Genomic DNA, 15,683 nt, shown 5'->3' with positions numbered 1-15,683 from the left:
TATGTAATCGGCGGCCTAATATTTTATCAAGTAATATTTCAGTTTGTATATATTCCAATGATTATTTAGTATAATTCCTTTTTATATACGTCAGTACCGCGGTACCTCACATATTTCCGGCATGTGAAGAATCCTAATTTGTGTGCATGATTACATATTGAAAGAACTAAACTATTCAATGAATAATACAATAATTCATCTATGACCTACATGTTTATGATTAATTTCTATTTCAGAATAGAATACAAAGAATGAGTTTTGTACAAAAGAGTACTTACTTCCAGAATGTCTAGTTCAGCTGCAATATTGATTTGTTTTCACTTTTATTAAGAAAATAATCAAGAATAAGTTGATGTAATAATATATAAAAATCCCATTGTTGGATTTATTCCATTCCTTTTTTCTACAATATAATTTGAAAAGTGTCAACCCACTAACTTTGAGAAATTACTATTTTATAAAAAAAAATATATATTCAAATCAATATTGCTACTGAATATCAATCTTTTAGAAGCAAACACTCTTTTGTGAATGGCATTTTAATTATGTAGGCTTTACATAAACACCTTTGGCATAAAAAATATTTGAAAAATCGAGGCCTTATTCCTTTTTTTAAACCCACGAAATATAGTAGTTTTTTAACCTTTAAATGACATTTTCTCAGGATGGAAGGATTATATATAAAATCTAATACATATTTAAATGTGAATACAAATTTGAAAAAATATAGATATTATTATGTGAACTATTGATTTTTTTTCTTCAAATTTAACAGTTGTTTTAAACTTATAAAAAGAGTACAGCCAGGGTTGCGGAATCCTGTCATTACAAACTGCATATTTTTGCAAAGAATTAGAGCCATAGAATTTTAAATAGTTGGAGTTCCATAATTCTAAATAGTTTGGGGTTAGAAGGGCTAAATAAAGGTTTAAAAAAAAAAGAACAGATTCTATCTATTATTTTAGTATTTTATGACATCACATACAGTCCCAAAATCGTTATTATTAATAAAAAAACAAAGAATGGTTCCAAAATAGACAAAGCAACAAGAAAGATGATGCCTCACCGAATGATCAACCGTATCTTCGAATTAAAGTTGATTTGGCAAACCCAGATTTGACAATAATTTCAAATAGTAGGTGTTGGAGTCAAATAATTTCAAATAGTAGGTGTTGCAGTCAAATAATTTCAAACAGTTTGAGTAAGAAAGGAATTTGAAATATTCGGAGTTGCAAAAAAATTATACAAACTCTGCAACCCTGATTAAAGTACTCAATAAATCAAATGGAAAAATTCGAAAAAACCAACGAATTATAGATTAGTAGTATTGGGTGTGTCTAAAAAAACACACAACAAACCTAAAAGTCCGGTCCGAATAAAATTTGTCATTCCTAAGACTGGTCCTCATCGTTCTTTTATTGTGGCTACAACAGCTGAAATGACGTAATTCCTAACTATGTTTTTTTTCAGATATTCAACATATCCTCTTTGAAGAGACAAGAGGGCTTAAGTTTAAAATAGAAGCTGTGTGGCTAGAACCTATTATTACACGTTCTAGCTATAATTTATTGTTTGCTTTGTTTTTATATTATTCAATCCTAGCAATAAGAGAAGAATACATAAGAATAGTAAGGACCGTAGGACTGAAAGACCGAGGTATCGGTCCTTAAGACCGTTGAATGGGAAAAATACCCTTTCCGATTAAACAAACGATCCAACACTACAGACTTGTGATGATTTTGTTAAGTACTACTAGAATTCAAAATATTTTTGAAAAAGTAAAATTTTGTTGACTTGTGTAATATCATACAAACAGTTTTATGAGAAAAGAATAAGCTATGTCAAATTAAAATAACATAAAATGGACTGATGAATGAGGTTTTTATTTTTCCCTAATAAAATCTAATATTTTGAAGGGACTATATCTATAAATAGAATAAACGGAAATGTACCTTTTCTAAACATTGATAAGTATGGATATTATCCAATCGTTGTAAAGCGTTATTATCAAGGAGTAGGGTTGTCGTTGTGAGAGCACACTCTTTATGTGCTCGCGAAAGCTTCTCAAGATCATGACCTGAGAGATCCAAAATCCCTGGATCCTCGTCATCTTCTTCCTCTGCCTCCAACTCATTGATTAATTTGACTTCATTCGAGAAAGGAACTACCTCTTCTTCTTCCAGATCCATGATGTGCTTAGAAAGAGGAAGATGAGGAAATTGAGGAGATGGATTTCCTCATCAATGAGGGGATGATATGTACACTTATATATGCAAAACTTGATGACCTCCTGAAAAAAAAGTAGAAGTTATTGCATGAGTTAAATGCATTTAAAAGTTTTATCTTCTCAAAAAGATTTTTGTAAAAAATAAACTTGTGCAAATATCCCCCTTTGTCTAGTTTCACAAGTTTTATTTTGTATTGATTGGAGGAAAATAAGCAATATTTAAATATTTAATATCGATTAAAACTACAAATTTATTTTAGTTTATTATCAAACTTCTTTTTTGTTTTGCTACTTTTGGGATCAAAAAGCCTGGAGCATTCAATAGTAGGTTGACCCTTTTGTGTACTTACAAAATCAATGCTTTATTTTCATTCTATCAGCCTCTCAATCTATGATTATATTAAAATATACATTCATGTACAAAAAATGGTCAAATTTGAGTAACATTCCTAGGTGGTGGCTCTTGGCACTTAAACTTTGAATTAAAATAGTAAATTTAAAAACATTTATTGACGTTTTTATTTTTAAAATACAAATTACACGTAGAATAAATTAAAATTTATAAAATTTGAATGATTTTTTGATTAGTAAATCGAGTACTTTGTTATACTTACAGCAAACATTAAATAATCAAATTGATGATAAAAAGGAGTGTGTAATAAAACTAACGAAACTAGAAAAGATATAAACCAAAATTGCTATAAAATTTATTAATGCTCACAGAAATAGTCTATATTGTACACAAGACCAATTGGGGATATCGAATTTTTTTCAAACTAATTTTTCAATATAGTACAAAATATTAAGAAGCAAGGGCCACCTTTAAATATTATATAGGGAACAAAAGCACCTCTTTATTCAAAGGTTTATTTTTTCCAATGATTCAGATTGAGGTAAGCATGCAACCTCACCAATATATACAATTTTTTTCTTCCATCCAATTTTAACAACATTTGGTATGTCAAATAAACTATTATTGGGAAAAGCAAAAAGGAAATATGAGTTCTAGAACTTAATCCATCTCAATCCTTACTTCTTGTATTGCAGTTCTTAAACTCTGATGCATATATATAATACATCTTTGGATAATTATTGAGTTATTAAACAAAATACTAGGCACAATTATTATGTTTCTCATATTAATAAGTAGGGTTGAATTCAACATATTTTTTACCCTAAATATCTCAAACATCTTATTTTATTATTTTAATTAAAAAAAAGATCAGAACAAGATCCAATTATTATCTAACTGTAAGAAAAAAGATTTGAGTGGTAAGTTTATGGGCCTGGGAGAAACGAGAGGTTTAATTTGTTAATATATATAAACTTATTTTAAAAAATCAGGTTTAATGGTTTTTAATTGAGTAATGCTTATAAAGTTAAGCAAATCTTGTGATTTAAAAAAAATCACTGGTAAAATTAATTTTCGTTAATGGGTATTATTAGAATTATTTCTCAACCAAAACCGATGCGTTAATAGTCTCAAAAGCACAAAGCATCTAACCCTCTAAATTTTTTTTTTAGTAAAATATATATTTGATTTTGTTCTGACAAAATTTATATGAAAATCAGAAAATATTATGTTTGAGATATTTAAGGAAAAAAATATGGTACAGGTCGACCATACTATTTTATAACAGAATAAAAAATATTTTGTTACATCACTCCATAGCTATCAAATAATTTATTACATGAATCCATCATATGTGTGGTTCACGGACTACAATCCCAAAACAAAAGGGCCTTCGAAACAACTCTTTATAAATTCAACATGAAAAGGAGCTCATAACAACTCAAAGCGGGATTTAGTTCAAGATCTGAAATTTCATTTCGTGTTTTCTTATGCTAGGTTATTTGACTTTGTAAATTTAATTCAAATGGGATGAAAAAAGAAGAAAAAGTGTAAATTCTCCGTAGAATGACTTAAGGAATCTGCATAGAAAAAGAGTTTTTGTAAACATATTTTATGTTATTTTGTACTTTTGTATACGACATGAAAGGTAGAGCAATAATCATAATACCAAAAATTTTATCTTTATGGCACAATACTGCTCCTATTGAAACTTTGAAAGCTATTGTTAAAAACATTTTGAGTCATGACAGATAGAAAAAGAAGTAATTTTATTTTAATAGAAGTGTATTTTCTTTAAAAGTTAATAGATCAAACAGAGATAATGAATGCTTACAAGCTTCAACTTCGAATCATTCATGCTCTATGAATTAATAATTTATAAAAGAAATTTTTAGTTAATTTTGCAATATTTAAATCAAAGGCTGTATTTCTAAAGCCCTTAATGTATTTGTATATAAAGCAAAATCCTTTTTAAAAATGTATTGGATACGAAAATAGAACAAATATTTGACTTGTCAACATAAAAGAAAAGTAGATTTTTTTTTTTTTTTTTGTAGAAAACTGATTAATTAGCTAAAATAATCCATGTGTTCTCTTAATTTACTATATATTACCAATTTTTTAAGCCGCAAGCTTAAACTACTTTATTTTGTTTTATCAAAGTACAATAAACACTATTAATTGTCTTTAATGAAAAAAACCACGAATTTACTTCTGAGGCTTATAATTTTTTAATGAGAAGCACCTTGAAAAAACTCAAAGCCTTACGTAATACAACTTCATACTAACAAATAATATTTTGCTGATATGAGGGTGCATAATATTTCTTAACAACTAACAATACAATAAAAAAAATCTTATTTCCAATTTCTTCTTTTTTCAAATTTAGTAAGTCAACATAATAACAATCTTGAACAAAAATAAGAAGAAGGTGAAAATACCAATTCATTTTAGTACTATATAGGTATACAGGGTAGTTCAGGTAAATCTGTACCACTTTTAACTGAATCCTGATCGATAAAGGCAACAAGTAGAGGTTTGAAATTTTATTTACAAGTTCCAATAATACAAAAGAAAAAAATCATTCAATGTGTGCTTATCATTCGCTTGATACGAGGCCTAAAGGATTTGCAGGCCTTGACCACGTCCGTGGGGGAGAATTTTTCCCAGTACTGGATGATAGAGGTCTTCAAAAAGTCGACGCTGTTGTGTGTAATTGGCAAATACCTTCCCTTCTAACTCCCCCCAAAAGGAAGTAAGCCATGGTATTCATATTCGGGGAGTTTGAGGGACAGGTCTTGGGGTCCCAAAATGGCACCTTTTCTTCTTTCAACAATTTTTTAGTCTTGCAGGCCTTGTGAGAGGGGCCGATTCTTTTTGAAAAAGGAACTCAACACCATTGTCCTCATCTTTCATCCAAGGTATCACTTGGTCAGACAGGAGTTCACAGCACCTGTCGGCGCCTACTCTCTCTTTTGGGTCAAAGAAAATGGGCATAACACTACCGTTACTCCCAATGACTCCAAGGGCCATAATACTGGCAAACAATTGGTTTTAAAGATGTGGGGAGCTTTTTGGAAATAATGGTAATCGGAGTCCCTGGAGATGCTTTCACGAACCGTTTCAGGCCTACAAGGAATCTGGGAGTGCGTTTTTATCACTATGAGACTTGTTGGCTTTTATCGTATATGCCTTTTCCTCTTTCCGGGTATTGTAAACGTCATGGACTGTGTTCTTTGTATACCTGAACGTCTTCTTGATGTACGCTGGGCTGTGTCCCGTCTAAGATAATTCAACAATGGGGTTTCTCCGGGTCTCCTCCATCGTAAATCCTTTTTTTAATTAAAATTTGGGCAATTCACTTAAAGTTAACTCTCAACATTACAAGTTAAATGCTTTCCTTGTTCAGGATGTAGTTAAAGAGGATCTGGATTTACCTGCACGACCCTGTATATACAATACATACAGTCCAATATACTATAGACATGTTTGAGTGTAGTATGGGCTTTCCAATTGAAACTGTGGGACAAGTAAAGATCCTTAATAATTTTGAATGTAATTTAAAAACTTTATATGATTTAAGAGACATATTTTGACCCCATTTTTGGGACTTTTTAAATAAAAGCCGTCAATTTGTCATTTTCTTATTGAGACTCTCCATTTTTGTTACTTTAAGTGTAATTTGCAACACTCCCGGTGGGTTGATAAGAATAACTTATTGATAGCAATGTATTATAATTCGTATAAGAATGTAATGCACACTTAATTTTGAGAAAAACTTATTGAGTTTTCTTTTTTGTTGATCTACTACATATATAATTGTTTTTTTGTAATGGAAATGTTTGCATATATCAGCAATAAATATGTAAAAAAAGGTCCCATACAAGAAAATCCTTTAAAAAATGCATTGGAAATGAAGATAGAACAACTATTAACAAAAGAATTGTGATTTTTTTATCATAAATATTTAAACAGAATCTGCAACAATATTTTTTCTTTATAAGAAGATATAAATTTCAATTTGGATGATTTTGTTTGTTGATAATGAGGTATTTATTATCAGGCTCATATAAGAAAGGAACATTTCCTTCCCCGAATCACTAATCTGCTTTTCATCTTAATAGTAAATGAAAACATGTTCTCTAAGGCTTCTCTAAGAACATCACTTTTCTTAAAACAAATAAGAAAATAAAAATAATCCCTTTACATATAAAGATTTATGGATACCTAACCCAGAGCTAGAACCAAGGGGCTAAAATCTTAAACAAAAATATTGATGTATGAATGCAATCAGATATATATACTGATTGAATAGAAGAAAATATTAGTATTGAAACTTGGTCCGAGACAGAATTTCTTATTCCTTTCGTCCATAAGTAATTTTTTCTATACCGATTTGGAGAAGTATTTCCATTCAGAACGCGATCTCAGGCCGTAGAAGGATATTAAATATTCATCAAACGTTCTCTCTTATGATGTTCTCTCTTATCCCCTGATATATAAGTGGTACAGATATGTTTTTTGCAACAAAATTAACTTCGTATGACGTCATTGTAGGTCGATACACAAAAATTTTGTGACACAAATGACGTCATCAACATTTCATCAATTGAATTGGGTTAGACCAAATTTTAAATGATTTTAATCCAGACCGATTTTTTCTTTGAGGCCGGTACGGATCAACCTTATTTAAAAGGACTCTATCAGTTCGGTCTACTAAAAATCATAACGGTCTCAAACCGGTTTAGGACAACACTAGTGTGTACGTTATTGCATAACTCCTCCATAATCCTTCTCCCGCCTGCATAAAATGTGTCACACGAAATGAAAAAGTGCCGGTTCTTATATTATTTAGAGAGCAAATGACAACATTTTGTTCAGAAACATGTTTAGTTTTTGTCGGATTTTTGTCTGTTTATTGGTATTCCTTTAGCGACAAACAATTCCCCTCAATGATTCTTCTCATAGAAGGGAGATTAAGACACTCGCTAATTTAAATTTGTTGGCCAGCAACACAAAAACAGGATAGAATGATTTTTCAAAAAATGGAGAGTAGACTACTTTTGTATTCTTCCACGAATAATCGCCAATTTCTATAAATAAATTATACTTATTTACCCTTTGGGTGAATCGCAAAATTGATTGCTTAAAGTACCCAAAATTGATCGTCACAATAAATGAATGGTAAATTGATATATTTTATTTGAGGGGTAATATAAATCTCTTAAATCAAATAAAGAAATATACCAATATCTAAAATTCTTGGATATCTACTCTCATCCCATAAATTTGAAGTCCAATTCTAATAATTGACCCAAACATGTTTATAATATATTGGGCTTTATGAATTATATATATATATGAAGTTAAAAAATATATTGCGATTTTCTCATTTTCTTGATTTTAATTCAAGATTGTTTTTATATTGACGCACCATATCTAGTCATTTTATTGATTGATGTTATAAAAATTCCTTACCCCGAATTTTAATTTCAAATTTTGATCCAAATTTTCTTCTTCTCACACAAACCTTAGAATTTGAATTTATATGTTTTTATGTTGTATTTAGTAAGGAATAATTACACATTCAAAAATGAGCTAATTTAACTTTGAGTCACACCAGAAATTCACTAGTTTTTTCATCATCATTTTTAATAAGCCAAAGTTGTCTTTATAACAATAATAATAATAATAATAATGGATAAGGTCACTCCCACATCTCTGTTATTCAACTTTTAAGCTTTAAGGCGAGACTGTTTTCTAAAACAAAGTTATAAATCGATGTATGTAGACTTTCGTTCGTAATTTTTCCCTTCTCCTTTTCCCTTTTTTCTCTTCCCTCTCTCTTTCCCATAATAACTTGTTTTCATATGGTTTACGAGAGGAGAAAAAAGACGAGAGAGAGAGAGGGGAAGGAACAAACATGTTTCTGACTCATACCGACAAGGGAGCCATTAAATGTACAAATCGCGAATTGAAAGAAATACATTCCTTAAGCAAGTGATATCTTTTTCCACACAAGATGTCCTTCTTTATGAATCCAGAACAAATGACGTCACTCTATCCTTTTCTGTCATTTTTCCGTATGTCGAATGCAACTTTTTTTGTCCCTTTGCAGAATTTACCTTGTTAAAAGAGTGAATTATTCATGGAAGACCCGTAGTTCATTATGGAGTAATATTTAACAGTCCTAACGGACAAAAAATGTCATACTACCAGTCCCTTATACAAATATCGTGGCTTTTGTTTCCTACTTTGTTTAAATATTTCTTTAAACCCTTTCCTGCAACAAGGCTTATTTTCAGTAATAATTGTATATATATAAATGTGTTAAATAGATGGAAAAGAAAAAAACACATGTTTAGAAGTCTAAAAGAAGGGGGGAAACGGCTCAAAGTTACAAACTTCTTGGTATTCTGTAAAAGGATGGTACCGGATTTTCAGAAAGGGGGAGAGAGAAGAGAAGAAGAAAAAGAAAGTCGGGCAGTTCAATTGGCAGGAGGGTTTTTACATCTACAAAGAGAGAAAGGAGAGTGAGTTGCCATTTTGTTGCTTATTGAGGTACTTGTCAATGATGATTATTATTCAATTGGTATCCTAAATATTATAAGAGTATATTTCTTAGTAGGAAAAGTATCTATTCAAAGATCCAAGAGCCAGAATATATAATTAAGTACTTATCTTATAACTACACAACTAAGAAAAGAACAGTAGATACAGACCTTACAATGATATCTTTTGGATTTCAAATATAGGAACCTTCAAAACAGGGGATCCAAATGAAAGCAAGGCAATTTTAGTAATAGTTTTTTGATACGGGTGATAATGACGTCATATGAAACGTAAAAGAGTAGAAACATACAATTTGTGGTCCGTCAACTTCAAATAATCTGGAACAAAATCAAGAATAGGAGACCATCCCAATATATTTTGGCCTTTTATACATGCAAATATTTTAGACTCAATTATAGGCATTGTATACAAATTTGTAGGATAAGTGAAGATAACAAAGCATTTTAACTATAGTTTAAAACTTATATTTGATTTAAAAGACTTATATTTGTCCCAATATGGACTCTTTCAAATAAAATCTATCCATTTTATTTTATTTTATTGTGGTAATAAATTTTGGATACTTTAAGTGCAATTTGCGAACAGTGCTAATAAGAATAACTTGATATTAGAAATTAATGATAATTCTTCGAAGAATACAAATAGTTTGAAATTTTAATTAATTATAAAAACACTGCATTTTGATAAAAATTCTTCTAGCTTGTTTTTGTGATGATGGACCACATATATTTTTAGATCAAGTGTACAAATAATTGGGAATTTAAAAAATAAGAATTTTGTGTTCTGGATTAACACACTGGATCTAACTTTTAAGATTCAAAAGGCCCTCTCCATTCTTAAAGGTTCCCAAATGAAATCAAACTTTTGTTCTATAATATTAATAAAAATAACACTTCTAAAAAAAATTAAAGAAATTCTTCTCTTCTAGAGTGCAATATGTATACGTTTGGCCCTTTCTTTAGATCTATAGAGAACATGTTCAATATAATTGTACAAATATGATCTGCCGGTATATGTTTAAAAAAAAAAAAAAACTAAAAATGAACTTGGTAATCCTGACAAATTGGAGAATGTGTGGACTTACACTCTGCAACAAATCCATAGTGTTAATCTCCTTCATCTATGAGCACGTGTGATTTATACTTAGATACGTACTTCTCACGTATTAAAGAAAAATATTTAGGGATCTCAATATAAGCTAAATTGCAGAGAGTGTATTTAATAGATATATATATATATGTTGTTAAGAGCAAAATGTCAATGCTTTTATTAATTATTTCTCCGTCTTTTGACCATTCTAACATATCAGCGAGGAAGTTGCATGAATGTAGTTTATAGGTATTTCTGTCAGAAGATATATCGTATTTCAATTTTAACAAATTTGATATGACATTCTTTCAGACAGGGGTTTTACACTCACCACAATTTAGATAATTTATTATCATCACAACTAATGATGACTTTTTTTTTTGTTGTTGAGGTTGCAACTACAAAACATATCGCACTCATCTAAGGGTATCTTCATACAACTCTAAATATGAATATAAAGGAATAAGCTGTTTGTAAGCTTTGGGCTGGCTAGATCCGTGATATCTCAAATTTAGATTTTGAATATAACTTCTAATATTCCTAGTTACTTACCTATAATAATATATATAACTTCTTACAAAATAAATATAAAATCTTGAAAGATAATTTATTTGCTTATGGAGCGGTTTGACGTAACGTCAGCACTGTTAATTTGGCACATCTGGGGAATGTAAACAACAAAACCTAATGAAAATAAAAGCCTTTGATTCCATATCCCAGCAGTTTATCTTGGCAAGCTCAAAAACTTATTTTTTCCTTGGGAATTTGTAGATATGGTTTCAACTAAAGAGAAAGTTACAAAACACGACTGTTATATTGAGTAGATTCCTGGTTGTATTGATTTTTTCTCCGGTTTTGTAACCACTATAACTATTTGAAAATAACTTTTTTTTTAAACTAAATTTTCTATTTGAAAAGGGATCCAGAAATTTCAATTTTGAATTTATTTTGCTGAATTTCAAATGTTTCATTCCTCATATGATACAAAAGAATATAATCCTGAGGTTTTTAAAAACTATTTTGTATATTCAAACGATAGGAAATACTGTACTGACCTTCAAATCGAATCAAGTAAGTATCAGAACTTTGTCCAAAAATTTCATTGCAGGTGGATAAAGAAATAAAAATTAATTTCATATGGAGCCTCAAAATCAAAATCAAGTAACTTATAGTTGAACTATGAACATATGGAAATCTTATGTGAAATAAGAGAATAAATCAAAAATAAATTTTGTCAAAAATGATTCAATATTGCCCAAAGGTATGAAACTTCTATGCAAATACTATAACGAGTATAATAAATATTCGGTATGTATATTTTGGACATTTTTTGATTGATGTAGCTATGTATAAATTCATTTATGAGATTAATGATGATTGAAGGTATACAATGTACATAGATAGGAGGTCATAAACATCCTTCCATAGTATAATACAATAAAATCGAACATATTTCCCCTATAATTCTTTTATAAAAGAAGCTGCATATATTACCAGAATTACATCGCTCAATATCTAAAATTTCATAAAAGATATAACTTAAGGCATAATTCAGAATGACTTATTGGTTCAAGTTAGGGGTGTACCGATGTATCAGAATAGGCAAAAATTAGCATTTTTTGAAGTATCGGAATCGGCTCAATAAGATAAAGATTATACAAATTTGCATTTTTGTTCCGAAAATTTACTTGAAAGTAAAAATTTAGAAATAAACACATTTTTATTTGTATAATGAGTTGTTCAAAAAGTCCGTAACAGTAGGAATTGGGTTGAGCAGTTTACTCTGAAACCATTAAGAAACTTTGTCATTAAATATTTCTTTTTTTTATATGTTTGTTCAATAATATTGTTTGTGACAGAATTGAAGTCGAGTCTAATTTTTGGGAGTCAGTTCGAGTCGTCAGTATCCGTTCCAGGTTGGTTAAAAAAGAAACGAGTCCGGACTCGAGCATTAGGTGATACATATTTCAATTTCTAGGGAAAGCATATAAAGCTCATTTAGTAACTGGAGACAGTTCAATACCATTTGATCTCATCTGGGCACCACCAGTAATATAATAGTCTATTGTCAGTGTTTCAATTATTTTATTTTTTTATCAGTGAGGGAGTTCAAATTAGGTCAAAGGCCGAGGGTTGAAAACGTTGACTGTAAATATCTTACATAGAAGGGGCAGCGTCAACCTCCCTAATATGAACCAACCAGAAAGTTTTCTAAAAAGTAATATGGTGAAAAACATTGATAAAAAAGATTGTTCGACTGATCATAGAAAATTATCACAATTGATGATGCATTGTAAATGATTAATGTGATGATTTAAGATCAGTCTAATTGGTATTATATTTTATTAATGGTGTTTTCATTTTTTTCTCCAGTCATTTATAATTGATAATCTGTTAAACATCATACTCAACCTGATTATTCATCTCATTTCTCTAAAAGTTTCCTAAATATGCTAATTTCAAAATTATTTCCTTAATTTATTTAGTGCAGTTATATCGATTAATTTATTTTTTCTGTTCCATCCCTTGTTAGTGTATCCCATGGTTTTTATTTAAAGATATTTTTTCTATTGGCAACATGGTCAAAATTGAAGCGAAAAGTAAATATGTGGTCGAAATATCCTCCCACGCAAAATATTCTAGAGATGTATTCCCCCGAGAAACATGTTAGAAGCAGCATGTTTGGTTTTAAAAGTGAATTTATTGTGGTCGTCTTGATGGTAGTATACTGTCTATCCAGCTGTAGGAGAATATGTAAATAACTTCTCGTCAGATAATATAATCACTGGCCAGGTTGTTTTCATTGCATTGAGGAGACATTAAAATCTAGTGAACCATTTCATTTTGTAATGCCATTAATCAAATGTTATTTCCTTCAAGCTCTTGAGTTAGCTCCCAAATCTACTTTTAATATATTTTTCATGGTTTTTGCTAACATACCAGTTCTTTGATCATACAGTGGTAATTTTTGTACAATCCAATCGTTGATGGCTTTCACGACAGCCTTTGTACAAATATTCCTCTTTCTTCTTTGGTCAGGCTTTCTTGTAACATTTCCACGAATTTTAAAAGGCTTATAATACCATAAAGTACGTTTTTTTTTCAATGTACAAATCTCTGTTGATATCCATGGGAGATTTCCCATGTACTTTAGCTCGTTGTTAAACCTAATCCAAACACACATTCATTTTTTGAAATTGTCTAAAAAGTACTTTTTTTCTTTTTTAACAGGTTATTCATCAAATATGATTATGCCTTTCCTCAAAGATAAACGTTGTTAATATTTTTAAGATTGCTTTCATTATTTGGCTGATTGCAGTATTTGATTTTTAACAAAGAAACACAAGATGTAATTGAAACAAAAAAACGACTTTGTTCCCTTAAGATAATTTTACAAATATTGATAGACAAAATACACCAAAAAAGACAATAACTAGAGATAGAATTTGTATAAGGACACAAGGAGAAGACTGGAGCAAGACATTTATTATGCTTGAATAAAGACAACCTTACAACTACTTGAAAAATAAGCTATAAATCTTATTTTCGAAGGAGATGTGAACGCTTTACGACTTATTAAGTAACTAGTTATAGTAGCCAGTTATGGCTATAGTAACTAGACAACGGCTAAAATAACATTTTTCTTTAATGACACTGTCCAACAGCAAAAATGGTACAAAAACAATATATGCTCAGTTTAATAGAATTTGATCCCCTAATTCCAAATATGGCCTAATTTTTTATTTGCTAGCCTTGTGCCCTTCAGAAAAAGACACTACATTTTTTTTCTATTTTTGGGTACTTTTAAACTTTAAAGCTATTGTAAGCACTTTTTGTTGAAGATATTTTAAAGCCCAATGTTAAAAAAAATCTAAAACTACTTTTAAAATGTATGTACCATGCTTATAACTGGAGTCATCCTTGTTTAAATTTGAAAATCGGTGCTTTTATTTCAGAAGCTCATAGTTTCAAGACGAATATATTCAAAAAGTTTAAAAGTATCACATTGGATAGCTTAAAGTCGGAACTTTAATTTAAAAAAATAATCTCCCCAATAACGCTCTATAACGTTGACAATTTGAGATAAGGCCATGACAATAATTCAAGGAGAAAACTCATTTTTGAATTGATCTCATAAGAAAAGTCCATATATTTAGACTGCCCTAGCTGGAAAAGAGAGAAGAAAAGAAAGAGAGAGAGAGAGAAAAAAAAATGTATGAAAAGGTAAAATAAAATTCCTATTGAGAGTAGGATCCCGAATTCGGAATCGATGCTCATCAATAAAGAAGTGTACATGTGGGCTTTATATTTCCTTGTGAACTGTCCCTGGGACCTCAGATTTAATTATTTGATAATTTGGTCCTAAAACTCCGCCAAAAGGCCGTTTCTTTGAATCTTTCACTCAATACAGATCTGCAACAAGTCATCCTGTTGCTATGGACCTTAAAATAAGGATGCAAGAGCGGTAAACTCAAACTAGTGAATTTTAGAGTAAATGTAAAATAATAAATCTATTTCTCTGTGTTTAAAGTTGGATCTTTGTTGATGGATAGAGGAGTGCTGCGGAAATTGTGACCTAACTTTTCTTTAACTTATCAATGTGGAGGCATCAAATCAGCATAAGAGTAGGAACCCTTGATGTATTATAATAAAATTTACAAATTTTATGGTTCTTAAAGATAATAAATCTACTTCGATATTAACTTCTATAGAATCTTTTCAATGACATCATATTTTGCATTATAATTGAAGGAAACGCCATTTGGGGGCACAAATTTGATATTTTTATTAAATAAAATGGACAAATATCCAATAAACCTTGATGAAACTCCATGAAATGGCTTTAAAAATAAAAAAGACTTAAAATCTACATGGACTACTACTTGATGCCAATGATAAGCAGTGATATTTGTATAACTTATTATTATTATAAGTTAACAAACTAAGTTATTTAAGACCCCCAAATAGCTGATATTAACAGTGCTGACGTCACTTGAAAAAACTCTATTCCGTTTTTGCGTATTAGTATTAGCGTATTAGCATTGGTGAAATCTGTTTAAGTCTGAAGAAATTCAACAAGAGATATGTAGATATTTGTATATTTACATAAATTTAAGATATTTATATAATATATTTTACATGAATATGATTTATATGACTAGGACTTTCGTCTTAGAAGATCCCTCTAAACCCCCAACATAAATTCACATAGAATGTCACGTGCCCAAATTGCGGGGATTGTTTAAGCAGTTTTTTGCATGTTGAATATGTACTTTACAGAAATTATAAAAAACTTATTCTTCATCAGCATATAAGTAAAGTTCATATGTTCCACATTTTGACCATAACATAAAGTTTTTCGGTATATTCCTTGACTGCAAGGTTCATACTATAATCTTATGGTCATATAGGTATGTCGTTCAGTACAAATATAAATGGACA

At 29.9% G+C, this 15,683-nt stretch overlaps 1 protein-coding gene across 2 annotated transcripts in view; it reads right to left on the bottom strand.

Moving 5' to 3' along the window:
- Cep97 (centrosomal protein 97kDa) overlaps positions 1-8,441 on the bottom strand; it is a 58,418-nt gene extending 49,977 nt beyond the window's left edge. For both annotated transcript variants that reach the window (XM_040716738.2, XM_040716739.2), the window contains exons 1-2: positions 8,058-8,441; positions 1,953-2,290 (exon numbers count right to left, since the gene is read on the bottom strand). In XM_040716738.2, coding sequence (XP_040572672.1) covers positions 1,953-2,189 — 237 coding nt within the window. In that variant the 5' untranslated portion in view covers positions 2,190-2,290; positions 8,058-8,441. The remainder of the gene's footprint in view (positions 1-1,952; positions 2,291-8,057) is intronic.
- Positions 8,442-15,683: the final 7,242 nt, after the last annotated feature.

The sequence above is a fragment of the Lepeophtheirus salmonis genome, chromosome 7, assembly GCF_016086655.4.
Source record: "Lepeophtheirus salmonis chromosome 7, UVic_Lsal_1.4, whole genome shotgun sequence".
NCBI classification, from domain to species: Eukaryota; Metazoa; Arthropoda; class Copepoda; order Siphonostomatoida; family Caligidae; genus Lepeophtheirus; species Lepeophtheirus salmonis.
The sequence above is the reverse complement of the archived record's forward strand: the minus strand, read 5'-3'. Positions and strand labels throughout refer to the sequence as shown.